This window comes from Pleurodeles waltl, chromosome 6 (assembly GCF_031143425.1).
Source record: "Pleurodeles waltl isolate 20211129_DDA chromosome 6, aPleWal1.hap1.20221129, whole genome shotgun sequence".
NCBI lineage: Eukaryota > Metazoa > Chordata > Amphibia > Caudata > Salamandridae > Pleurodeles > Pleurodeles waltl.
The window spans coordinates 621627786-621654674 of NC_090445.1; the positions used below are offsets into that span (position 1 = coordinate 621627786).

Sequence of the window (26889 nt, forward strand, 5' to 3'; positions counted from 1 at the left end):
GAGTTTCAAGACCTCTCAGACACTGCCCAGTCACCACTGTTTTATGACTGATCCCCTTAAGATGCAGGAATATTAAGACTATCATAATACCTTGGAAAGGCTGCAACCTATTGAGAGACTGTGTGATGTCTGCCTCCTGCATAGACCAGTATGCTGAAGACAGACACACAGTTCCTGTCCTTTAGCACCAGGTGCATTATCAAGTTGCTAAAGGCTAATGCATGTCTAATCATGTTGTAATCCAATCCAATAACCAAACAACCCAATAATCTGGCATCAGATTCCACAAATGATCAAAAAGAACTTATCTTTTTGATGAATCGTGGGAGCAGATGCCAGATTGTTGGCGACAGGCACCGATTCCAGTGTCTACAGTGGGGTGAAATCCCCGCACACGTGCTTTTGCCGTTTGGAAAAAAATCAACCCATTTGGCCAGGATGTATGTGACAAATGGGTTGTTGGATTTGATTACAATATGATAATACACATGTTTTTATATTGAGATCCCTGAGGAAGTTCAAGTGTATTGAACAAACGTGTTGGCTGTTGTTGTGCTGTTATGATGGAATAAAGGAAGTTAACAAATTGAAACACATACTGGACACTTTGAAGACTTATTGGTGCACTATTCCACATTCTATACTTTTAGCCTGTAAAAACATGTTTAACCCAAACAATGTCGGCAATAAACTTATCATTGTCAATGTGAGGGCTGAGCTTGTTTCCAGCCTCTTTTTAAGGGTAGCTGTGCTTATTTTCAAGACATCTGACTCTTGCTTTTTGGAGACTGATCTTGAATGGAGGTCAATATGTGATTGTGGAGAGGTGGGACACAAGCAGTTTGCTGTAAAGCTATTGTGATAAAGGTGTAGTATGTTTACTGAGAAGGACAAAGGCAAATGTGGGGGGTAATCACTACCCAAGAAGGCCAATAGATTTAATTACTGATTCTAGACCAACTGTCTTCCAACTCTACTGACATTTCAGACATACCAGTAAATGGGCTGTGAACAGGGATCTGTGATAGGGAAGAGGGAATGATGGAGAGCAATAGCACAGATGGTTTGGCAGGTAAGAGTAGCTGTGATGGGCAGTGACAAGATAGTGAAGAGGGAGAAAGGCTTCAGAATTTGAGATAGGTTAAGATTGTCACCTGGCCAGTTTTCTACTGGCTTGACCAGTAATTTGTTTGCCCCACCCATACAAAAATAAGAAAGATTCCCCAAAGCCATTTCCCCCCTTTATCAGTACATACTTCAAACAGACAACATAAGAAGGAAGCACAATGTGCTCTAGAACTGCCTTATTGATCCCTGACTGGTAAGTACAGTAAGAAAAACAGAAAAGTCATGTTATAAAGGAACACAGACGGTTTTATATGAAGAACTATATTAAGTATCACATCTACGCCTTTGCTGACACTTAGCGCATGAACAAGTTACCAGTTTTCTGGTTTCGGAATGGTGGCAACTCTAGATAGAAAAGGAAAAGTGAAATGGTCAGGTGATCTTTGACAAGTGACACTAGCAATAGTAGGAGGGCACTAGCAGGAGAGGTAACCATCGACAAGAGGCATAAGCAGTAAAGGAATAGGTGGGCCGCAATGAAGCAGTGACAGCGACAGTAAAGGTGGATACTGATGGAAGAGGGAGGAAGTGGTGAAGGGGCACACATAAAAGATGTGGACACAGACAGAAGAAGTGGAAACTGTTGCACAGGGCAGTGATGGCGGAGAGGGGTGGGAACAGGAGAGGTAGTCTGTCGAGGGGAGGTGGTCATTGAAGGGAGAGGTGTATATAGGAGAGAGAGGCAAGGACAGGAGAGAGGTGCATACTGATGGGAAGAGTGGATACTATCAAGAGAGGGGTAAGAGATTAAAGGGGTGGTCTTTGGCAGGAGTTCTGGACAGTAATGGGAGAGGCATGGAGTGGAACAAATGGACTGAGATGGCCAGATAGACACTTAAAGGAGATGTTAACGCACATGAGAGGTGGACAGCGACTGAACAGAGGGTCGGTGTTGGCAATTTGGGGGGGGGGGGGGGAGGGGTAGGGGTGTGAATGTAGGAAGTGACAGAAGAGGTGTGCTATGACTTAAGACTGTGACTCAAGATGGAGCCGTGAGCAAAGAGGGGGCCATGAGTACTATCTAACAAGAGTGTGAGGAACCAATGAGAAAAGATGATCCAGAAGGTAAGAGGCGAGTGAGATGAGGGGGAAGGGTTTAGTATTGTTTCCTTATTGGCCCAGTATATTTTCTACTGGTCCAGCACTTTAGTTTGCTGCGTCACTGCATCACCATCAGCCAAATTTTGAGGGGCGTGGGGCGGCTAATAGAAAAATATTTTGTTTAGGAGGGCACAGCGTTCCAAAGTTTGAAGACCACTGTTCTATGGGCATGGCCTCCTGGTGGTTCTATTTTCATGGTTGTCTAGCACCACTGCACCATGATGCAAACCTCTGGCATTAGTTAGTTTCTCATTCCTTGCCTTTTAAAACATTCAAAGTATGAGGCACAAGCCTGTCTCCGACTGTTCATTAGACAAAGAAATATTTGACCCTCCTGAGAACGGGGCCACAACTCAATGGATGCCTCTTCTGCTATATCGACAATATCAACAGTGCAATCCAGCCACTGAGAAGTTCCTCATGAGTTTAAGGATCAATGCTTCTTGATATAGGGGCTCCCTCGACGGTGATGTGCGTGTAAAATTGAGGCAAGAACATCTGAGGACCTGTGCTGTGCTATCTGGAGTAGCGCAGTGGGCTTGGGTAGTAGCATAATTCACTTCATGAGCCCTTTACTTCTTGTCCAAGAAACAGATGGTAACACCAGTTAAGCTTTAAAAGGTCATGTACTGTCAGCAGAACACTGCCTGTTTTTTTCCCTACATAGAGATACCATGTTTCTAAACCAACTCCTTTCCCCCCTGCAGAAAATGCCCAAAACAAGAAAACTCTGGCATGGACCATTGTTAACACCACATAGTCAAACTGCAGACATAGATTTGCGATAAGATGAGATGAGTGAGTGAGATCAGAGAAATACAGAACTACATTATAAGCCTACCACTAGGAAAAAAACTCAAAGTAGAAGGCAAGAAATGTTGAGTTAGATGCAAAATACACCTTCAATAATTATATTTTAGCAGGAACAGACTCTGGTTAGTGCTGGCTTTCATAATACACAGACATTTTTTTCCAGAGTAATTACTTATGCTGAACTCAGTATTATACTGATCATTAGTATGAGCCAACTATACAACATCAGTAAATCACTTATGTACTGTACCAATGACGTGTTGTTATGAACATGAATGTATATGATTCCTCCGGGAACATATTTTTTCTGTAAATTACATTACCCAGTTCCTTGGGGGAAGACTGAGTTGCCCTGTGGTATAAAGAAGACATTTGTAATGCAACAGTGCATTTTTAAGCCTTGTCTACCAGATAATGCAAGTATTCTGTGGGCCAAAAAACTTATAGTGGGCTTGGAGACCATTTAGTCGTTACAATGAGTTGGATGTATTGCCACTACATTTTTTTGTTTGGAGAGAAAATCCTGGTCAACAGTTGCCAGTCTGTGATGTTTACCCACCTACTAATACACTGATGATCAAGAACAAGGCTTTGACCAAGTAGCTATCAAAGTATCAGTGAGAGCACTGTTAAAGGGAAGCAAGGGCGAATAAGTAACTGGGCTAGACTGCAGGCCCCTATGAGGAGATTAATTTTTGTCCCAGACAGTAATCAAAATTCAAATGCCTCAGGTGACTTCCAGACCACCACGGAAATCTTGGTAGTCTCTTCCACTGGTGGCCCAAGTGGTGGGACCAAGGTCTGTGTCCAGTGAGGTGTCAAGCCCATTGTCATTCTTAAAACAATGTATTGAGACATCATCAATAAAATAAAGGGGGCAAGCCATCCCAATCATCAGCAACATCTTGGCATGCCCTCTGCAGAGTGCATAGGATCAGAGGTCAGACCAGAAAGACAATGGAGCCTCTACTCATAGGTGTGATGTGGCAGAGGTACTGGCTTGAGTCAGGTTTAGCATGACAAGCAGCTGCTCTTTTGTATTTTTATTGCATGAAGTCAGTTGGGCGCAAGCCAGTGGAGATCAAGGAGCACTGTCTTAGATGCAAAGTATTACCTAACACAGGCCCAGATTTTTTTTTAACTAATTTTTTCAACCATACACAAACTTGTTTAACATAACTGCAGTCTCTAGCTGAAGGCATGTGTCTGCAGGCCTGGTGGCACTATGACACTCCCTTTCCACCATTCACAACATTAGGAATGACTGCAAGACCTTTTGATACTTCTGCATGATGTCTTTAACCTACTTGCACAAGTCTGGTGTGTTTTCAAAGTCTGTTCAGGGATCGGTATTAGCATTGCATTCTCTTCCGTTGTCATCAATACCGGCACTGGTTTCTCAGGGAATGGAATGGATTTTGTGGTAGAGTACAAGTCTGTGCTGGATTCAGTTTGGGCTAGGAAACCGGTCCGGGGGGAGCACATGGCTCTGAGGTTGGACGTGCCTGTGTTAAACTGTTCAAATATATAATAGAAAAACAAAACATGTCCCCCTTGGGAAGTGTGATCCGTCCCGGATTCACAAACACCACTTTTAGAAATTTGCAGTCGCGCGGGAACTACTCTGGAGGCTGGCCTGAGTTTTCCAACTTCTTTATTTGAAAAGCGATCCTAATAAGATGTTTTTGCCCCAGCCACTAATGAAGTTCTTGTGCTAAAGTGTTTTTCCCACATTTATTCACTGACGGCCATATATATGGAATAGGTTCGGTGCTACAGACAGTTACGACAGACAGCATATTAAAGCAACTACACAACAAAGTGTTGATTTGCACTATAATTGATTTCTACATAAGAAGACAGAAGAACAACCTGTTCCCTCCCCATCGTTCTCCCCTTTATATTGCTGTTTTGATTCTTCAATACTTAAGTGTGAAAAAAAAAAAAAAAACTCTCTGCAGACAAGCAACCATATGCAAGAAAAACAGAAATTCTAATGACCTCATGATACTGAAGTCCGTCTGTGCAATAAGCACACAGATCATCACATCAGTCAAAGCAAAGTCTCATACCAACATAATAAACCAAGCCAGCGACAGAAGCAGAAGCAGAATGCTTTTCAAGACAATCAAGTCCTGCTTCAACCACAGCAGTACCCACCTATTCCTCACTCTACATGGGCGTGCAATGCCATCAACCTCTTCTTCAGTGAAAAAAATACACACGATTAGACAGTACATCACCAAAACAAAGCCTGCTTCATCTCTTGCGCCCACCAGCTTCTGTAAAAATCCTTAATGGTCATCTTTCAAAACCCCATTTTCTGAAGATCTCGCTGACATACTAATTCCCTCAAAGCCCCTACACATGAGGATGATGTCCTACTCCACAGAGCTAGGCTCTGTTGGCTCTTCTACATCTACTTAAAGAAATAACAGGGCTGGGAGATCAACTTTTCATTGCAGACCAAGTACCTAGTGTCATAGTTGGCAGGGAACATCAAAACTAATTTTTGACAGTGTTTGCTTGTCATTCATACTACAAGTACCAGGAAAAAAGCTGGACAATTGAGTTCAGGAGGCTGGTCGAGAACCTGTGTTGGAAAATGGTCCTCTCTGAAGGGTCACCCCAAACTTTTTGCCTTCCTCCTCCTCTTTTTCTGACCTCACTTTTATTGGCTTTAGGACTCTGAACACTTTCCCACTGCTAACCAGTGCTAAAGTGTGTGTGCTCTCTCCCTAGAAATATGGTAACATTGGCTCAAACCCACTTGGCATATTTAATTTATGTGCAAGTCCCTAGTAAAGTGCACTACATGTGCCCAGGGTAAATTAAATGCTACTAATGGACACTAAGCACTAACTTTGCCATCCACATAAGTAGCCCCTTAACCATGTCTCAGGTCAGCCATTGCAAGGCCTGTGTGTGCAGTTTCACTACCACTTCGACTTGGCATCTAAAACTACCCTCCAAGCCTTAAACGTCCCTTTATCTGCATAGGTCATCCCTAAAGTAGGCCCTAGGTAACCCACAGGGCAGGGTGCTATGTATGTAAAAGGCAGGACATGCACATGTATGTTTTACATGTCACGGTAGTGAAAAACTCACATATTTGTTTCTCACTACTGTAAGGCCTTCTCCTCTTATAGACCAGCATTAATGCTTCATTTATATACTTTTAAGTGGTGGATTCTGATCTGAAAGGAGTAGCCCTGTCATGTTCAGTATAGCCAGAATGGTAATATAAAAATCCTGCTTACAGGTGAAGTTGGATTTAATACGACTATTTTAGAAATGCCACTTTTAGAAAGTGGGCATTTCACTACACTCACTGCCATCTGTGCCTAACAGCGTATCTCCAGTCCACGTCTGGGTTGTGCTGGTTGATAGCTCCCCTTGTGCATTCCACCCAGACAGCTATAAACACAGGTCACATCTGCATTCATCTGCCTAAGGAATAGGTTTACCTGTACAGGAAGGGTGGAGGGACTTCCCATTACACTTCAAAGGCCAGTGGCCTGCCCTCACACAAAGGACTGATAACCTCCCACAGGGATCCTGGCAGACAGGACTGGGCTGAAAGGGGAACTGGTGCACTGCAAGGTTCCCCCAACTTCAAAGGCATTTTGGGGTATATAAACTGGGTCTCTGACCCCACCAAAAGAGACACTTCTGGATCTACAACTGGACTCTGCCAGAGGGACTGCCTGGCTGCCCAAAGGACTCATCTGGACTGCTTTGCTGAGAAGGATTGCTGCCCTGCTTGTTGTCCTGCTGCCTGCTGGCCCCTGACTCTGCTGGAAGGACTTTGCCTTCCCGATAAGTGCTCTCCAAGGGCTTGGATTGAGCTTGCCTTCTGTTCTAAAGTCTCAGGACCACAAAGACTTCACTAAAGAGAAGAAAATCCCAGTGTGTCGGAAAATCGACGCAATAGCTGCAGAAATGGACGCAGCACTTGCATCAAGGCTGAAAAATCAGCGCATCACCTAATGGATCAACAAAGCGCCTGCTCCTTCTAACCAGCACAACAAGGATTTTCAAAGCAATGGGTGTCAAAATATCCTCTCCAAGGCTGCGCTCCTGAAAATTGATGCATCCCCTTGCAGCGTGCTAAGAAACAACGCATGGTCTGACGCACCAGAAAATCCAACACAGCACCTTATTTTTCAACGTATCTCCTTGAAACCAAATCTGTGCTCCTGTAAATCAACGCATCACCATGTATCATGGAAAGAAACAACACATTGTCTGTGCCACGCCGGAAAATCCGATGCAACACCTTATTTTTCAACGCATCTCCTCCTGTGTGACCTCGTGCGTCGTTATTTTTTTTACACGTCCCAGGTACTGTGTGCTACCATATACAACCATTGATTCTAAAGGATTGAGACTCATTTAATCCTTTAAAACGTGATACCTTGACTTCTGCATATGGATTTTTGTTATCTTGGTCTTATTTTAGTCAGATAAATATTATTTATTTTCCTAAACTGGTGGAGTGCTTTTGTGGTGTTTTCACTATGTTATTGTATGAGTAACTGCACAAATGTTGTAGATCTTGACTTCTAAGTTAAGCCTACCTGCCCTGTGCCATCTACCGAAGGCTGAGCACAGGATAATTTGGATTGTGTTGGGAGTTACCCTGAATAGGATTGTAGTCCCTACTTGGACAAGGGTGTATACCTCTGCCAACTAGAGACCCAATTTCTATCAACCTGCCTTAACCACCCTCAGTACCAACACCGAGTTGGTCATGTGCTTGCTGTAAGAACCACTGTGGAGTGCTGCTAAGCCCATAGCCTCTGCCTCAGTTCAAGCACTCCAAACAACACAACTGCAATTAGTAGGTTTTATAGCGCTATTGTTCAGTCTATCTTTCATTGTGACAACCAACTGTGTGTGGCATCCATAAAAAGCTGCTGTTTTTGGAGAGATCCAGTCCTTTTCACTCAGGCAGCACAGAAGCAGGCCTTCCTGCAGAACACCACAGCAGTCCTTCCGAGTCTTCCACAGATCCAGAGGTGTACTAAAGAGTTGGGTCTGAGGGTCCACTATTTATACCTGGTACCACTTTGAAGTAGGGGGGAGGCTAGCACCCTCAGAGCTGTTTCGAATTTGGTGCCTCCCTACCCTGGTCCCAGCTTGTTAGGGGACACACCTTTTGAGGGTGTGACATGCAGAGCCTCTGTAATGTGCAAGTGTGGTTGATGGTAGCTCCTCCCCCTCATCAAGTCAGAGATGCCTCATCCTGCCAACACCTATTCCATCTTTGTTGTCACTTTCTGGGAGCGATACACAAGGATCGACTGCCAGCTATATACCTAGTTATGACCCAGGATACATGCTGCAGACACCAAATGGTTGGGAAAAGAAAATGGCAACTGTCTCAAAGTGGCATTTTCAGAATTGTGCCTTAAAATTGTGACTTTTCCATTAAAGAGGATTTAAATTACAATTCTTCAGACACCAAACCCAACATTACTATCAGTTCCCAATGGAAAGTTATCACTTATGAAACATAATAAGTTGAGCTAATGTTATCCTATGAGAGAGACAGGCCTTGTAGTACGGAAATGTAAGAGCTTTTCACTACCAGAACACGGAAAAGTTAAAACTATATGTCCAACTTTTTAAATGCACTGCCCATGCCCTATGGGCTGCCAGGGACTAACTTAGGGGTGGCTTATATGTATTAAAAAGGAAGGTTTAGGCCAGGCAAAAGGTTTATTTTGCCAGGTCAAAATGGCAGGTTAAAAATGCGAACACATGCTGCAATTGCGGGCCTGACATGTTTAAAAGGCTACTTAAGTAGCTGGAACAATGAATGCTGCAGGCTCACTAGTAGCATTTAAATTTACAGGCCCTCAGCACAGGTAGTACGGCTTTACAAGGGACTTACAAGTAATTTAAATAAGCCTATTGGGTGTAAGATCTAACATGTTTAAAGGAGAGAGCACAAGCATGTTAGCACTGGTTAGCTGTGGTAAAGCGTGCAAAGATCAGCAAATATTGAGGAGTAAGGCAAACATTTTGGGGGAGGAGCACCACAAGGCTGACAAGTCTAACAATGGTAATCATAAAACAGCATATTTCTGTGTCCATACATGTCCCCCGTCTGTCTCTAGCATGTGTAGTGGTGGTGGTGAAGTCCCAGCCCATTCAGGCCCAATGAGTAGAGCTTACAAACAAATCTACCAGCTATTCCTATAGCTCAGCAATGGAGTAGCGAGGTATTTTGCTAAACAAAATCTTACAGATTACCATAGTAGGCAAGGGTTGTGGTGTTGGTGACCTACTAAAACAAACCCTGGGGAAAAAAGAAATAAATACGGTAATTTTGGACATACGTCATTTTATTACTGTGTACTTGATATGGAAATCCTTTGCTCAGTACAATAAGTCTGAGTTTGTTATAAAAAACCCAGTGGTAAGAACTATAGGCCTGATTTTTTAATTGGGAAAACTTATGCCAGATGCGATAGCTCTGATCCATTTTCATAAAGGCACAATAAAGTTATTAGGCCTCATTATTTATAACAAAAAAACATATGCTGAAGCCAATAAGCCTTTAAGGGCAGATTGATAATGATCCAACAGGATTATCAGGTTGTCAAAGTAGGGCTGTGACTTATACCTCTCAGTAGGGAGAGAAGTCTTTGAGTTTTGTATGCGACCGTACCCTTTTGTGTTTGCTTAATACAGGGAGGACATAAGGTGGCTTTCTACCTCTCCATCTCTAGTTTGTGATGGGATTGGCTGCAGGGCCCATGTGGGCAGCCAACCCCTGTCACCTACTGCTATTCACACCAACCCGCAGACACTCAGGTTCGGCTCCTTTTTCTTTTTTTTTCTTTTTTAATTCTGATCCCACACAGCTCTCGGGAGACTGCTCAGTCCCTGTGCTTCCGTGGGACTCCTAATTGTCCAGGGGGGAAGCTGGCTCTTACAAGATCGCAGAAACCAAAACAATATATATATTTAAAATTCAGGACCCCACAGGCCCCCCTCCACCCCCAACAAGTTTCATGTTGCAGCCAGCCAGTCAGAAAGTAAGCTTCTGCAGTACTCACAGGAGCATTTTGCACCTGCATGTAGTTGACAGTCAGGGGAAAAAAAGGCCTCTTAACCAATCATATCACTAGTTTTTAAATTTTTTACGTAACCATAACACTCTCACGAACCAGAATTTCCAGCTATATAAGTATTTTGAACCTTAAATTTCTCAAAAACTATTGCCCGGGTTTATGCCAAATCAGAATAAGCATACCTTCTGGGTAAAGGTTTCTGCCAAATTTGGGGTAATTGTGTTCAGCTGTTTTGGCTGTAGCACTATTCACTATGGAAACTGCATGGGGAAATTAAGGCTTAGGAAACTCTTTTCACAGATCACCCCGAAACATTCTAAGCGGGGGTTGAAGTAGATGATTTTTTGTATTAAAAAGGTTTTGTGAAGATTCCTCAAATGGTGCCAAAGTTATTGGCAAACCAAAAAAACGCTCTACCTATAATAACTAGATCTTAACTATAACTACACAGTCAAGACCACTTCTGTGAGGCAGACAGCAAGACAGATAAAAAGAGAAGCAGAAAAATGCTGTCACTCACAAGGCAACAGAGGCAATTCAACAGAGTCAGTGGATTAAGCAGTCAGCTTGCGTCTATAACACTATTCACCATGGGGCAGCGGGACAGCCACTTTAGATACTGGTTCTACTGCCTCGTGAGTGGCAGCATTTTTCTGATCAGATCCACCTGTAAATGAGTGAAATCCAGTGCCAGGGCTGGTGAGTAAGTCATTCAAGTTTCTATTTCTTCACTCTCATTTCTTCCCATCCTTTTACTTTCTTTACTTTTAGGGCTTCCTACATCTCCCTAGACTGTACTAACAAGCTGCTTGATTGTCATTCATTTTACCTACAGTGCAACGCATCAAGTGAAGCCACAGTCTCTAGGCCAGGCCAAAATGATAGAACAGTATTATCTGTAGTTTCACTGTACTATCATTCAAAGATGGCCATAACACTGGTTCTAAACCTGGTAGTCATGCTGGAACTTGAAAACAATGAAACAACATGTGCCATACCCCCTACAAGATGGCCAGCCACTACTATGGTTATTTTTGTTGGCTATTGTAAGTATACGCCTGCTGCATTTAGGTGGCAGCATTTTTTATTTTCCTACTTTTATTCTTCTAATTTATCCTGCATTTATTGACGTATTTGTGTGAGTTTATAGTGGTTGTGTAAGTGGATGCATGCAAGAATGAGTCAGTGTTTTGATCAAAAGCATATCGCCAGTCTTGTGATGAAGATTAGTCTGATGTGTGAGGAAACAAACCAATGCTAATGCTGAATTAGCAACTTCACAATGACCTGCAATAAAGGCAGTTTATGAGCCACGTATAAACATGAGTTAATAAGTTCTGTTTATCAATAAAGCAAAGTCAGCTATTGTACAGGTAGAAAATAAAACTAAGGCCGCAGAGATTAAAAAGAGGCTGTGATGCAGATAAAGGGAGCAAGGTTCATACTTGAAAACTATTAAGTAGTAAAAAAAAAAAAAAAGCTGACATAGGGAAAGAAAGGAAAAATTATGATTAAACGATTGCTCTTTCGGAGGTTCTTATTTTTACGAACGCAGCTTCCTCAATCTGGAGTCAGAGAATAAAAATGGGAGGCCTCCCTAAGAGAAATGATTATACCCCATCCCGACACAACAAATAATCATGATCACCATGTTGCAGATGAAACTTTTGACATGGAGGGTATTAAACTGCTTATTCATTACTTTAAAAGGGCTATTTTGAACATTCACTACCACTTCATTATAGCAAAAAAAGCTAGATCAGTTGACTTGCATTATCACTATCAATAAATAACTGCCAGGTGGATTTGTCATTGATGATTTCCTAAGACTTCGACTCACCTCGGGCCCACCTCTGCAGACGTAATATCGCCAACAGCCAAAGCCACAAGGTATGATGGAATAGGTTGGTCCATTCTGAAAGCATAAGTGTTGTTTTCTTTTTTCTCCCAGGTGGTTGCGCTCATCACTGCAGTAAAGCCTTCTGGAACCTAGAAGATAAACCCCACCACAGTAAAACAAGGTGCTCAAGCCAAGCTTGCCTTCATTCTCCATGTAATATATATTTATTTAGTTTGCTTAACTCAAATGCCCACGCGTACCAGTGCTCTGACCGGCCTACAAAATTAGCAGTTGTGATGGAAAAATACGGTAGAGTGGTGTGGTAGAGTTTAGGACAAGCAAGAAATGCAGTAGTCTTAGGCTTACTATTCATGATGCAAGGGTGTTTTTTATTTCTCTTCTGAAGCGTTTGCAGTGTTGATGAGTAAACACACAAAGAATAACAAATGGCTGTGACACAACCAGGGGGTGAATAAGAAGGCAAACCAAGGAATTTTCATTAACCCAAAACTGCATTCGAAACGCATACGGTCTACCTAATAATTTAAGACGTAGTCAGAGCCACGTTTTCAGGACGCACGAGTGCCATTTCTATACTTGTAGTATCCCTTTGAGAAATATTTGCATGCAGCTTTTGTGAAACGTTGAGGAGAGAAGTTGTACAATACTGACATTCTTAGTCTTCTTCTTCGTCTGCACTAAAACTGCTAAATACAGTGGAAACAATTACAGTATGAACCATCGCTGAAGTGTCTGAACTGAGGCCCCATTCTACATTGTTCTTTCTTGCTTAGAAGTGCTTTTCTATGTAACAGTGGAAAATATGTATTTCAGGTAAACACGCATCCTTGTATTTTCCCACAGCATACATAATCGAATATTTCAGCATTCTGATAATTACTTACCTGTTAGATGTAATGACATTATTTACACTCTGCAACCCGTATGAACCTCTAGGAACAAGGGTTGTGAAATGCGTGTTCGCCACTCCACAATTCATAATGGAATGCAACAATTGTTTTTTAACACAACTGTGGTCGCAAACCATATAGTAACCAACCCCTAAAGTTGTCGGTAGGGCCGTTTTGTAAAGGCGTAGCCGTCTTGGAGTGTCAGCTTCCGCTTTAAGACTAGGGAGAGAAAGCAAGACTGCTGGATCCTCTCTCCCGCAATAAGCCTTTGCGTGCAACAATTTTTATTCTGATTGAAGCCATTGCATCTTTAACGGATAGGAGGCTAACTAAAAAAGATGAGATTTTTGGATTCGGATTGCACGAATTGAGGTGCACTGTCCATCACTGACCTCCATCTCTGAATTCCATGCCCTTTTGGTAGGATTTGCAAAAATAATTCAGCCCCATTAATCTTCACAGGGAAATATTCTAAAAAGCTCACAAAAGTCCATTTTACACAGTAACATCAGTACATCGGTCATAGTGCAAAATATCCCACACGTAGCGAACTTGTCACTGTACTGAATTCCATACTATACTCCCTGACCCCAACCTACATCTTGCACTTCTGTATATGTGCCACACACGCCCATCACGGAGCTTAGCTGAATTAAGAAAAGTATATTTAACTAGTAACAGATCCGAAAATGCCATCTCAGCCTTCCTAATGCATCTTGTTTTTTTCCACAAACTCTCCAGCATCTAAATAGGTTCTCTTTGAAACCATGTTTTTTGTCATGAGCTTATTTACAAATCCCTTGTGCTTTCTCACTACACTGGGTGACAATTCTCTCAACCTTGATCCAGATAACCAACTCCGGTTGTCCTTGGTAAATGGAACTCTTCCTCTCATAATTGTAAAGGGGCTATATACCATCACAGTGGGAGTAATTCTGTACATCCACACCAGTTTTTAATATTTCTATTTTCCATTTTTCCTGCTCTATTCTAGATACAAAAGTATCTTAATCACAAGATTAAACCTCTCCACTTTTGTATTGCCTTTGGGATGATAAACTGAGTTGTATTTATTCTGAATACCACGTCGGAAAAATTACTGTATTTCCTCCGCCTTAAATTAAGCACCACTGTAAGTAAAGACTTTCTTATGTAACCCTTCTCTTGGGAAAACACCATCCATAAACCCAACCACAGCAAGAGAATCTGCACGTTCCACAAATGTATTCTCCAGACACTTGGAAAAAGAATCCATTGCATACAGAAGGCATGTACATGTACCATTCTCGCCGCCCCTCTACTCTCCATACAAATCACATCTAAACCATGTAAGGATTGGCAACAGGATACAAAGAAGGTGTAAGTAAGACCTGAGATTTATCAGCATTCCTACACTCAAACCACTCATCATTCTCTCAATCTCAACTTTCATACCTGGTCGCCAATAACATTCCATCACTCGTATTTTGCTTGCAACAATCTCCAAATGACCTCCATGACAAATTCACAAATCTTGTCTCTTAAACATTTAGAAGCACAAATCTGGCTCACCTTGTCAACACATCTACAACAATAAACAACTCATCCTATACTTAAAAACCTTATTTAATAAGCTCTTTCAGGACAACCATTCACTACCTATTCCTTAACCAACTTCAGATCCTTATCAGCATCCACAGTAACTCACTCTTAATCCTCCATGATTACCTACTTACTTTCAATACCTTTCCGTGCAAGAATAAAAAAAAACTCTTCCCAGTCATCTTTAGGAACTTCAAACATTGGAAATGGAAGCTTACTAAGGCAACGTGCCACCTTATTTTAACTCCAGGTACAGACTGTACTGTGTAATTATAATCAAACAATCTCATAGATATTCAGGCAATCGTTAGAGTAGCATTCAACAATGCACCATTGCTTAAACACTTAAGAATGGTTTGTGATCATACCTTGTCAAAACGTCATAAGCCCACACAAGTGTCAGAAGTGTTCTAAACCCCAGCCTCAAGAAATTCCGTCTGAACTATCGGATACCGTTCTTCTGCAGAAGACAAAGCTCTAGAAGCATAAGCTATTGCTACTCCTTTTCCTTCATGCCTCATCTGAGATAAACAGCTCCTAGTCCTTTGCAGCTTACACCTGTAGTGATGAAACATTTCAAAGAGGGATCAAACCACTGTAGACTTTCTGTTGAGCATATTTCCTGATTAATTTATTCAAACTCAGTTTGTGTAGGTTTATTTTATGAAAACTGTACTTTATCCTTTAAAAACTGTCTTAGGTTACATGTTTTTCAGAAAAGTTCCAAATACCCTTTAAATAAAACTCCACTAGCCCTAAAAAGGAACTCAACTCACCCTGGTTTGTTGGTGCTGATGCATGCTTAACCACTCGGCAATTCCTCCTTGGGCTTGTTTCCTTCCTTAGTAACATCATGACCCCGATAATTTAATAAAAATGACTGCATAGCTACTTTACGTTTTGTAATATCGTTTGTTAACCCAAATTTGCTCCAACTTCTTTAAAAAAAACCTCTCTCAAATACCTCACCATGCTGTTTGGTGGCACTCATCACCAAGATGTCATCAGGGAAAAATATTGTACCATTGAATTTGTTAATTCCCTTAAACATTAGTTTTTGAAAAACAGAAACAAATGGCATTCTTATAAATCTAGAACATCCCACAGGTGTCATAAATGTAGTTAACTCTTTTAGGTCAGGATGTAAGCATACCTGATTGGTAGAAATGGGGTCTCTAGTTGGCAGCCGGTTTGCACCCTGTCCAAGAAGGGACCCTCACACTAGTCAGGATAAGGGAGATACCCGCTCAGATAATCCCTGCTCACCCACTTGGTAGCTTGGCATGAACAGTCAGGCTTATCTCAGAAGTAATGTGTAAAGCATTTGCACATAACACACAGTAATAGAGTAAAACACTACAAAAGGGCACCACACCAGTTTTAGAAAGATAGCTAGTATTTACCTATGTAAAACAAGACCAAAACAAGAAAAATCCAACATACAATAATAAGGATCTCAAATTTGCAAGAATTACTTAAAAAGACAGTTCCTTTAAGTGTACAGCTCCACCTGGGGCTATCACAGCGTCATGATCAAGAAAACTAACAGTTAAGGCCGGACTCGGCGTCACGGCCAGCTACGGTGTTGAGAAGACCCGTAAACAGTACTTTTGGAATTGCAGGGCGTTGTGATTGTCGCAATGAGATCCGGAGAGTGGCATCACAGTGCCTGCTTCGAAAGTCAGTGCGGGGATCGTAGGGCCCTTGAAGTCACATGCGTTGCGGATCGAACTCCGGGCTGATTAAGTCAGTACTGGAGTAGATGGCTTTGGGGCTCGATGCGAAGCGGGATGATGCGATGTGCAGTGCCCACAGGTCACAGTGCAGGCAGCGGCTCAGTGACTGCGTCCAGCGGTGTCGGTGAGACCAGGGCTGCGGTGTGAACCAAGGCGGTGCGAGGTGCGGTATCAGCAGGTCACGGTGCAGGCAATGTCGTTGTTGCTGAAGTGCTGTCGTTGGTAGGCCCAAGTCGGCGGCGCGGGACGGGCTCTGTGCGGCATCCACGGGTCACGGTGAAGGCAAGGATGCCTGGTTATGACACTGGAATCAATGGTGCTGGTGTTGGTGGACCGGGGCTGCGGTGCAGGACGGGACAGTGCTTTGTGTTATTTACGACTGGTGTCCACAGGCCACGGTTGAGGCAACAGCGCCGGTGTCAGCAGGAGCGTCGTCAGGAATGCCCAGGCTGCGGTGTGAGTAAGGCGATGCCGGAGTGCGGAGCCCAGAGGTCACAGTGCAAGCAACGGCTCCGTGGCAGCATCAGATGGAGACAGCGGTGAGACCAGGGTTGCGGGGTGAAGCAGGCAGTGCGCGTCGGCAAGTCAGTGCAGGCCAGCGGCATCGTTGGCGGCGTGGCAGTGGTTTTTCTTCCATAACAGCACAAAACACACTGTTCCCAGTGCTGTAGGCAGATGAAACTGAAGTCTTTGGTATCCCTGAAATTTCCAACAGGAGGCAAGTTCTACTCCAAGCCCTTGGAGGACTCTCTCACGCAGGATGCACAGCAAAGCTCACCCTTGCTCTCTTTTAAGGCAGAAGCAGCAACTGCAGGCCAACCCAGCAAAGCACACACAACAAAGGGCAGTACTCCTCCAACTCTTCAGCCCTTCTCCTTGACAGTGGTTCCTCCTGATCCAGAAAGATTCTAAAAGTCTGGGGTTTTGGGTACACTACTTATACCCCTTTCTGCCTTTGACCTATTGTAAATCACTTCTTTTTGTCATCACCATACTGTGGCACTACAGAATTTTCATGTTTAGAACTTTTCCTTTGCTTGATCTTATTAACAACTTCAGGTTGTCAGGTCTGGCACACATAGTAGACCGCTCAGCCTTACGTACAACAGCTATAACACCACTGTGCTATGAGTCACCACGTGCCTATGTTTCTTGTACATACTCATTATCAAAGTGCATTATTCCTTGATCCCTAATAAATTTGTCATGGAGGGCCATCAAACCTACATGTCATTGCTAATTTTTAAGTGATGGGACACTCTCATCAACAGGGTAATTTTCCCCTTGTTTCCTACTAAAAAATTAAGCCTGTCAATGGCTATGCCCACACATGGTGAATAATAATCATCTAAATCTACTAGGGTGTTTGTTAAAAACATCCTCTTGAGAAGGCAACCTGGGCTTCTTTTAAATTATTTTGTACACTTTCAGCTTCTGTGAACCCAACAAATGTAAATGTATTTTCTTTTTGCTCTCTTGCACAAGCTCCCTTATTTTCAATAGTTTCTATGTAATTTAAAAACATTATTTTCACTTGTGCTATTTGATTGGTGGTTCTCTTGTTGTCACAAGAAAAGGTTGAGGAGATGTTAAAGAAAAAGTCTGTGAGGCTGACATACTTCCTACTGTGCCCCTGGTGCAAATTTGTTTTTTTATTCACAAAAAAAAAATGCAATAGTCTATATTTTACTTGTATAGTATTCCAGTCTGCAATCAGATGAAATTGCAAAGTAAAGTTTGCAAATTGTGAAAAAAGCTCAGCGATCTGGCAGGTTGGCAGAAAACTTCAATAAATAGTTAATATGTATTGAACAGCAGAGAATAAAATGTTGGCAGAGCAAAACCTACCTTAGTAAATGCCATTCAAGCACACAATGCTCTGCAGTAATTGCCACATTTACCAGGATAAACAGACTTGGTGCGTGAAACTTAAAAAGATCCTGTAATTGCTTGCAAGATGGCCTCCTGCAGAGGTGACTCTTTGTGACTTTGCATGATGGCAATATGGAAAACAGTGGCTTTCTCGAGCAGGAAAGGGCACGGTAACTGCTGTCACCAACCGAGATGCTTCCCTCATGCACAACAGCACTCATGTTTGTTAAATTACAGGTCTAAAACCAAGCTAAATGTCCACACAGTACATACAACAGCATCAACCACCACACAGCAACAATCGCCACCATTTGGCTTCGGCAACTCACATGCTGCAGAGCCAGAAATCCTCCGACAAAGGTCATCCACAGCTAACGGAGGCCAGATGAAACAGATTCTAACTGGTTCAGATTATTGCAAATTTCTTTAAGTGTAAGCAGAAGGAAAAACGGGTTAAGTAAAACAGTCCACTCTTTACTGAATACTGGAGTAATAAAACACATGATCAGAACTGCCCTCAGCTCTCCTCGTACTGCCCCAGCATTCCATTACACAGTATTTACACAGAAGCATTTACATTCCAAAGTCGACAAAGTCAACATCACAGATGAGATGTGTTAGACCGGACAGCCTTAGGGTGGTCATCAGACACTGCTGGACGTGGAACCTTGAACCGGTCAAGAGGAACTGCCTAACTTGCCAAATGACTCATCTGGACTGATTTGCTGAGAAAGACTGCTGCCCTGTTGTTGCTCTGCTGCTTAAAAATAAAGAGTTCTCAAAAGGCCCCCAAAATAATTTCCAAGGGGATAGTGGTAACCAGTCACAAACTGATTCTAAAAAGAAACCGGGGTTCTTTCATCAAAAGAAAAGGAGGTTTGTGCCCCAATGCACAGAGTGCATGAAGTATGGTCACTCTAAGGGCAATTCCAAGTGTTCGTAGAGGGCACAGTGCCCCCCCGCCCCGCCTGGAGGGCAGACACCTGGGTTGGCTAGTGTAGCGCTCAGGTAGGAGATAGTCCCAGATAGCTTTGGGGAACAGATAGAGGTAACCTTGAGCCCCTAGGGGATGCAGAGAATGTGCCAAAAGCCCACATGCCTCCAAATACTTCCAAGTATAGGCAGTGGGTCTCCATCAACAGGCAACGGGTGGGGGCTCCGTGTGACACAGAAGCCAGCATAACTACTGTCAAGGGTCAGCACAGCAGGTCCTCCCAAATACATTCCACCAAGTCATAGTCGCTGACAATCGCAAGAGTCACCTACTGGTAGCTGTTTTCCTTTGACTTTTGGGGGTGGGGGGGGGGGGCTGTCTCTGGTACTCTGAAAGTAACTGAGCCCTGCCATGCCGGTGGATTGTCCGTTAGGCAACAACCTTGAGCACACTCCCTGGAGGGAGGTAGAGCTAAGGTCTTACTTGGAAATGTTGGGATTGCCTGAGTGGGTCTGCATGACCACAAGGTCCATGGCTGCCTGGGAGGGGAGTCGAGGGCATCTGCAGCCTGGAAGAATGGCCCAGACAGCTGCCAAGGAGAGGGGCAATAGGCACAGGAAACCAGTCCCAGAAGTTCCTGCGGTGGTTGACGGGACTCCTGAGGAGGAGGCCCCTGATACAACTGGGGAGGATATTGCTACCCTAGGCGACCTGCCTGAACTAGCTGGCAAGTTGAGGGTGGGCCCCCCAGGGAAGAATTCTGCAAAGCTCAGAGACCGTGCCCCACTCTTGAGGGTCTGATGCAACAGGCTTCAGCTCAAGCAGCAGGTGAAGCCTCTGGTGATCACCTTATCTATTGGGAGAATGATCTCCTTTACAATGAGCCAGAGGTACCAGAGGCTGGGGCAACACGTGTGCTGGTGGTCTCCCAGTGTTAATGGGCCTTCCTACTGGGCCTGGCTCACTGCATTCCCCTGGCAGGACATTTAGGGCAAGACAAGACCTTTGCCAGGCTTGCCACCCACTTTTATAGGCTCTGAATGCAGACGGCCTCACATGCATTCTGTAGGTCCTGTCTCACCTGCCAGGCCAGTGGGAAGACAGAGAAAAGGCTCAAGGACCCCCTGATCCCACTCCCCGTCATTGGTACCCCCTTTCAAAGGGTGGGCATCAAATCATTCATTGGACCCCAAAACTGCCCTAGGCAACAGGTGTTCCTGGTCTTGGTGGACAATGCCTCCAGCTACCCAGAGGCAATCCCTCTGAGGCCGGTGACTGCACTGGTGGTGACCAGAGCTCTGATGGGGATATTTACCTGTGTGGGACACCACAGGACATTGTGTCCGACAGAGGCACAAACTTCATGTCTGCATGCGTGTAGGGTGACCTGCAAGTTCACCAAACCCTATCATCCTCAATCCAATGGTCTTGTGGAGAAATTCAACTAGACCTTGAAAGGCATGATCACAGGCCTCTCTGAGGCCATGAGATGTAAGTGGGACATCCTCTTGCCATGCCTTCTCTTTGCTTACAGTGAGGTACCCAAGAAGGGGGTAGGGTTCATTTCCTTTGAGCTTCTCTACGGCAACCCAGTCAGGGGACCCTTAAGCATTGTAAAAGAGGGGTAGATGCAATGCTTCTGGGAGAAGGCCAAAAACAACCTTGAGGCCAGTCAAGAGGTCATTAAATGCTGGAATGACCAGAAGGCCACCCTGGTGGAGTTTCAGCCTGGCCAAAAAGTGTGGGTAATGGAGCCAGTAGAGCCTAGGGCTCTCCAGTAATGATGGACTGACCCATTTGATATAAGGAGTGCAAGGGGGAGGCCACTTACTTAGAGGACCTACAGTCCCCTAGGAACCCTCTAAGGGTGCTCCATGTAAACAGACTGAAGCCTCATTTTGAGAGGACTGAGATCAACATGCTTCTGGTGACAGATGAAGGTGTGGAGGAGGAGAGTGAAACTCTCCCAGACCTCCTCTCTGCCAAGAAAGGTGATGGGTTGGTGGAGGGTGTCAATCTCTCTGACTCCCTGACTCTGGACAAATGAGGGAACTGCAACCAGATACCAGAGCAGTACTCCTCCCTGTTTTGCCTCACCCCTGGACTCACACACTAGTGTGTCCATGAAACTGACAAGGAAGACAGTCCCCCTGTAAAGAACAAAATTTACAGGTTGTCAGACACGGTGAAGGCCAGCCTCAAGGAGGAAGTGGTCATGGTGCTGGCTCTTGGGGTAATTGAGAAGTCCAACAGTACATGGTCCAGCTCTGTGGTGCTGGTTTCCAAGGCTGCCCCACCCGGTGCTAAGCCAGAACTTCTGCATGGACTACCGGAGTCTCAATTCTGTCACAAAGAAAGACGTGCATCCCATCCCCCGAGCTGATGAGCTCATAGACACACTAGGCGCTGACAAATTACTCAGTACTTTTGATCTCACATCAAGATACTGGCAGATCGTCTTGACTGAGGGAGCTATAGCGGAATCTGGTTTTTCAACTCGTGAGGGACATTACCAGTTCTGACTGATACCCTTTGGACTGAAGAATGCCCCGCTACCTTCCAACGATTGGTTAACGGAATCCTAGCTAGCAAGGATGCATTCTGAGAAGCCTACCTAGACGACACTGGCGTCTACAGCTCCAGCTGGGAGGAACATCTGTTCCACCTCTAAGAGGTGCTACAGGCCCTGCAACAGGCGGGTCTGACAATCAAGGCCAATAAGTGCCAGATTGAGCCTGGTTCCATGGTGTACTTGGGACACCTAGAAGGTGGTGGCAAGGTGCAGCCCCTCCATGCCAAAATTGAGAAAATCACGGCCGGCAACCCAAACAGAAGTGAGAGCATTTGTAGGCCTCACTGGGTACTACGGTAGGTTTCTCAAGGGTTACCGCTCCATATCGAACCCCTTGACAGAACTAATATCCAAAAAACAACCTAGGTTGGTGAATTGGACAGAGGCTTGTCAGAAAGCCGTTGACTGTCTAAAGGAAGCCATGTTCACGACACCCATGCACAGGGCCCCTGACTACTCCAAGGAGTTGATCATGCAGACAGACGCTTATGAGCATGGCATAGGGGCGGTTCTAGCACAGCTGAATGAGGAGGGCCTAGACCAACCAATAGCCTCTATTACCACGGGAACAGAGATGGAGTGTCATAGAAAAAGAAGCATTTGCTGTGGTCTGGGCAGTGAAGAAGCAGAGACCCTACCTGTTTGAGACTCACTTCCAAGTTCAGACAGACTATGGGCACCTCAGATGGCTCATGTAGATGAGGGGTGAAAATCCTAAACTCTTGAAGTGGTCCATTTCCCTACAGGGATTGGACTTTACGGTGGCGCATCGTCCGGGGACTGACCACGCCAATGCTGATGGTCTCTCCAGTTACTTCCGACCTAGCCATGAGAGCTCCCAAGGGGTTGGGTAACTCTCCCCACTTTCAGCTGGGTGGGGGCACCGGTTGGACCTGACAGCCTTATGGTGGTCATCCCCCAAATTTTTGCTTGCCACCCTCCACTTTTTCTGACACTGTTTTTGCTGGTTCTAGGATTCTGCGCACTTTACCACTGCTAACCAGGGCCAAAGTCCATATGCTCTCTCCTCACAAACATGCTAACATTGGCTCATACCCAATTAGCATATTTAATTTGCTTGCTAGTCCATAGTAAAGTGTACTGTATGTGCCCAGGGCCTGTAAATTGAATGCTACTAGTGGCCCTGCAGCACTCGTTGTGCCACCACATAAGTAGCCCCTTAACCATGTCTCAGGGCTGCCATTGTAAGGCCTGTGGCGGCAGTTTCACTGCCACTTCGACTTGGCAATTAAAAGCACTTGCCAAGCCCTAAACTCCCCTTTTTCTACATATAGGTCACCCCTAAGGTAGGCCCTAGGTAACTCATATGGCAGGGTGCTATGTAGGTAAAAGGTAGGACATATACATGTGTGGGTTATATGTCCTGGTAGTGGAAAACTCTTAAATTGGTTTTTGCACTACTGTGAGGCCTGCTCCTTTCAAAGGATAGAATTAGGGCTACCCTCATAAACTGTTTGAGTGGTAGATTCTGATCAGAAAGGGGTAACCAGGTCATATTTAGTATTGCCAGAATGGTAATAGAAAATCCTGCTTATTGATGAGATTTGATTTTATATTACTATTTTAGAAATGCCACCTTTAGAAAGTGAGTATTTCTCTGCACTTAAAATCCATCTGTGCCTTACATCCTGTCTCCAATCCACATCTAGGCTGGGCTGGTTGACAGCTACCTCGTGCATTTCACCCAGACAACTACAAACACAGGATACTTAGTCAAACCTGCACTCATCTTCATGCTGAGTGGGTCTTCCTGGACTGGGAGGGTAGAGAGCCCCGACACTTACATTTCAAAGGCTAGTGGCCTGCCCTCATACAATGGATTGCCAAACCCTCTACTGGGACTCTGGCAGACAGACCTGTACTGAAAGGGGTCCTTGTGCCCTTCAAAACCACTCTTTGAAGTCTCCCCCACTTCAAAGGCATTTTTGAGTTCATAAAGTGGTTCCTGCCCCTACTAAATCAGACAATTCTGGACTTGAACCTGCAGCCTATCAAGAGGAACTGCCTGGCTGCCCAAATAACTCATCTGGACTGCTTTGCTGAGAAGGACTGCTGCCCTGCTGTCCTCTGACTTTGCAGACAAGTGCTCTCCAAGGGCTTAGATTGAGCTTGCCTCCTGTTTTCTGAAGTCTCAGGGCCGCGAAGACTTCATCTCCTCAAGGAACTCCTTGTGCGCCAAAAATCGACCCACAGCCTACCAGAAACGATGCACAGCTGTGGCGCGACCGAGAAATCACCACACAGCTGAGCCGGAACGACACATCCCGACTTCCCGAGTGAAGAATCGATGCAGCACCTGCCTTGCGACCGGAAATTAGATGCATCGCCTACCAGATCGACGCAGTGCCTGTGACTTCGTCCCGCACGCCCGGGATTTGCACTTAACATCCCTGGGCGTCAAAAAGATCCCCGCATCGCAGTGAGGAACCAAGACTGTGCGCCTGTAAGCAATACAAAGCCCCTTGAAGCATGGAAAGAAACAACACATTGCCTATTTTTCAACGCATCTCCTCCGCGGTCTCTGTGCGTGTTATTTTTTATGCAAACCAGGTACTTTGTGCAAACAAGAGACAATTTCTAAGATTTAAGACTCTTTTTAATCTTGCAAAAGTGATATCTCAACTAGTGCTTATTGAATCTTTATTGTTTTGACCTTAAATTAACCAGATAAATATCATATATTGTTCTAAACCTGTGTGGTGTATGTTTGTGGTGTTTTCACTGTGTTACTGTATGATTTATTGCACAAATACTTTACACATTGCCTTCTAAGTTAAGCCTGACTGCTCAGTGCCAAGCTGCCTGAGGGTGGGCACAGGATAATTTGGATTGTATGTGATTTACCCTGACTAGGATTGTGGCCCCTATTTGGACAAGGGTGAATCTACATTCCAAAGTCGAAATCACAGATGAGACTGATAACAGACAACCACTAGGAACGGACATAACACACAACCCAATCCAAACACCATGAGCACGCAATAGTGTAAATTTTCCACAATTTGCTACCAAAAAAACAGAAACTAAAAAAATGTTTATACTGACTCTGGGGTAGTGAAGAAGTGCTTGAAGCATTAGTGTAATGATCCTTCAGGTGGCGTGGTCACAAAGTTGTCCTTCGCGCTCAACACATTCATATAAGATGAGCTAATCCCTAATGTCCCCATTTCCACTCTCAGGATTGAGCTTGCCATCAACCCAAGGAAGGGCAGCTACAGGGAAGGTGGAACCTGACAGTTACGCCCCCCCCTTACATCTCTCCTACAATATTAATCTGCTGTACATCACAAAATCTATAAACTAAATGCGTCCTTTCAAACAGAGAATAGTCAAGCACTTTTCTCGGGGATCTGTAACTTAATTGGCATCACTTTAGGTCAATACACTATGCATGACAACTTCCCAAGATCTGCTCAGAAGCCAGCTGTGATTCACGCGTCAATTGCTCTGCCACCTTCTCCCACTGCACCTTATTCCCACCCACTGTCCATTCTTCCATAAATTGCCCTTCCAACACACTGCAACATCCCTATCACACACTGCCTCTGGCTGCCTAAACATGGCCTTCACACACCCTACTCTACCCTTGCTGCAGTGCACTGCTCTTATTCTTTTTTATTTATTCCCACTCATTTTCAGGCCTTCTATCCAGGCACTCAGTCTTCCATCCATTAATCTACTCACTCATTCATCTAAATGTTATTCATTCACCCTCTCACCTATCCAGCATCATGTACACCAAATCGCCAATTAAATAAGAATTTTCAAATGCAAAAACGAACTACACCAACTACATTGATCAATGCTCATTAAAACTTAAACAGGGCTATTGTTCATCTGAATACCTGATGCATCCTCTGGGACCATTTTACAGTTTTTCACTCAAGCAGAGCAGCAAATGATCAGTGTCCCTGATCATATTAATTGCTGACAGTATTAGACAGAATAACCTGTGGTATTCATGAACCCCATACAGCCCCACACAGTAAATAAAACAATTGTCAACGGGACGGCACTGCTTTATCTACTCTGTTTGCAGAACGCCACAGAGACATTGGGAAAATACGCCAGAGACCCTGGGACACTGGCTCTTGGAGCAGAGCCTTTCCATACCACAGCAACATAGGGGAGCCCTCCCCCACTACAGCCCTTTCCTACAATGTGCTGGCTCTCTCTTGGCTACGCTACTTAGACTTTGCAGAACTGCCTTTGTGTCGGACACCCCAAATTCCTTGAGGAGGCAGAGCTAGATAAGAATATACAGCACTTTACACAGGTGAGTGGTACCTACAGACTTCTGCATTCACATGTACAATGGCTGGTATGGGACCTAGCACCTAAAAACTTCCATACTGAGGTCCTCAATTGCAAACAATGCCCTCACACCTCCTACACAACAGTGTGCCCAAGCCTCCCCCCTGGCTCCCCCCACTCCCTCCCCCCTTGTGTACAGTGCTGTGTCCAGAAGGCTTTGCACCATCTGCCGGGGCACAAGAGGGAATACTCCATGAACGGACATGAGTAAGTCCGGCCCAGTCTCCGATTGCTGGTGCCATCAAGTACACTTGTATGCTGCACAACTAATGGACTCACTTACCTTTCAAGATCACTACTGGCAAATCATCTAGATGTCAACTGTCTACAAGAGTAGTGAGTGGAGGAAAGTCAACCCCCCACTTTAGAAACTACAAACTCTTAAGGCACTACTTTGGAAACCACAGTAAGAGAAATCACAACAGTGAGATCAACAGTATCCAGCCTGGAATCCGAACTGGGGGATATGTCCAACATCTTACGCTTCATGAGAGCAGACATTGTGAACTTCCAGACCAGACTGTTGTAAATCAGAACAGTACGTAGAAAGCATCAAATCCACACAGGGCAACATCCATGACTGGGGCCAAGAGGTACGGCAGCTACACCAGAAATTCACTGGTTTTGAAGACAGAGCTCGGAGAGACAATGTACGTTTCCAATGCATCTCGTAAAGACAATCAGCATGATTACAACTTTGGCAGAGGGGATTACTCCGTCCCAAATGGGACGGATACCCCGCCCACGAAATTATGAGTTCCACAGGATATAATGGACTCGTAATTCGGCGGGTAGGATATCCGTCACATTTGGGACGGAGTAATCCCCTACGCCGAAGTCATAATCAGGCCCAATGTATTTACCTGAGCTCCTAAGAGTAGAATTTTCTCCGGTTCTTGACTTGTGTATTAGACCTCGTCAACTGGGCAACTCTAATAGACACAATCCAATAATTACATGCTTTGTCAGACACCAGCAAAG

At 44.4% G+C, this 26889-nt stretch overlaps 1 protein-coding gene across 1 annotated transcript in view; it reads right to left on the reverse strand.

Annotated features, from left to right (window-relative positions):
- Positions 1-26889, reverse strand: part of RNPEP (arginyl aminopeptidase) — a 208487-nt gene that overhangs the window by 139516 nt on the left and 42082 nt on the right. The window contains exon 3 of the mRNA XM_069238946.1: positions 11968-12116. Coding sequence (XP_069095047.1) covers positions 11968-12116 — 149 coding nt within the window. The remainder of the gene's footprint in view (positions 1-11967; positions 12117-26889) is intronic.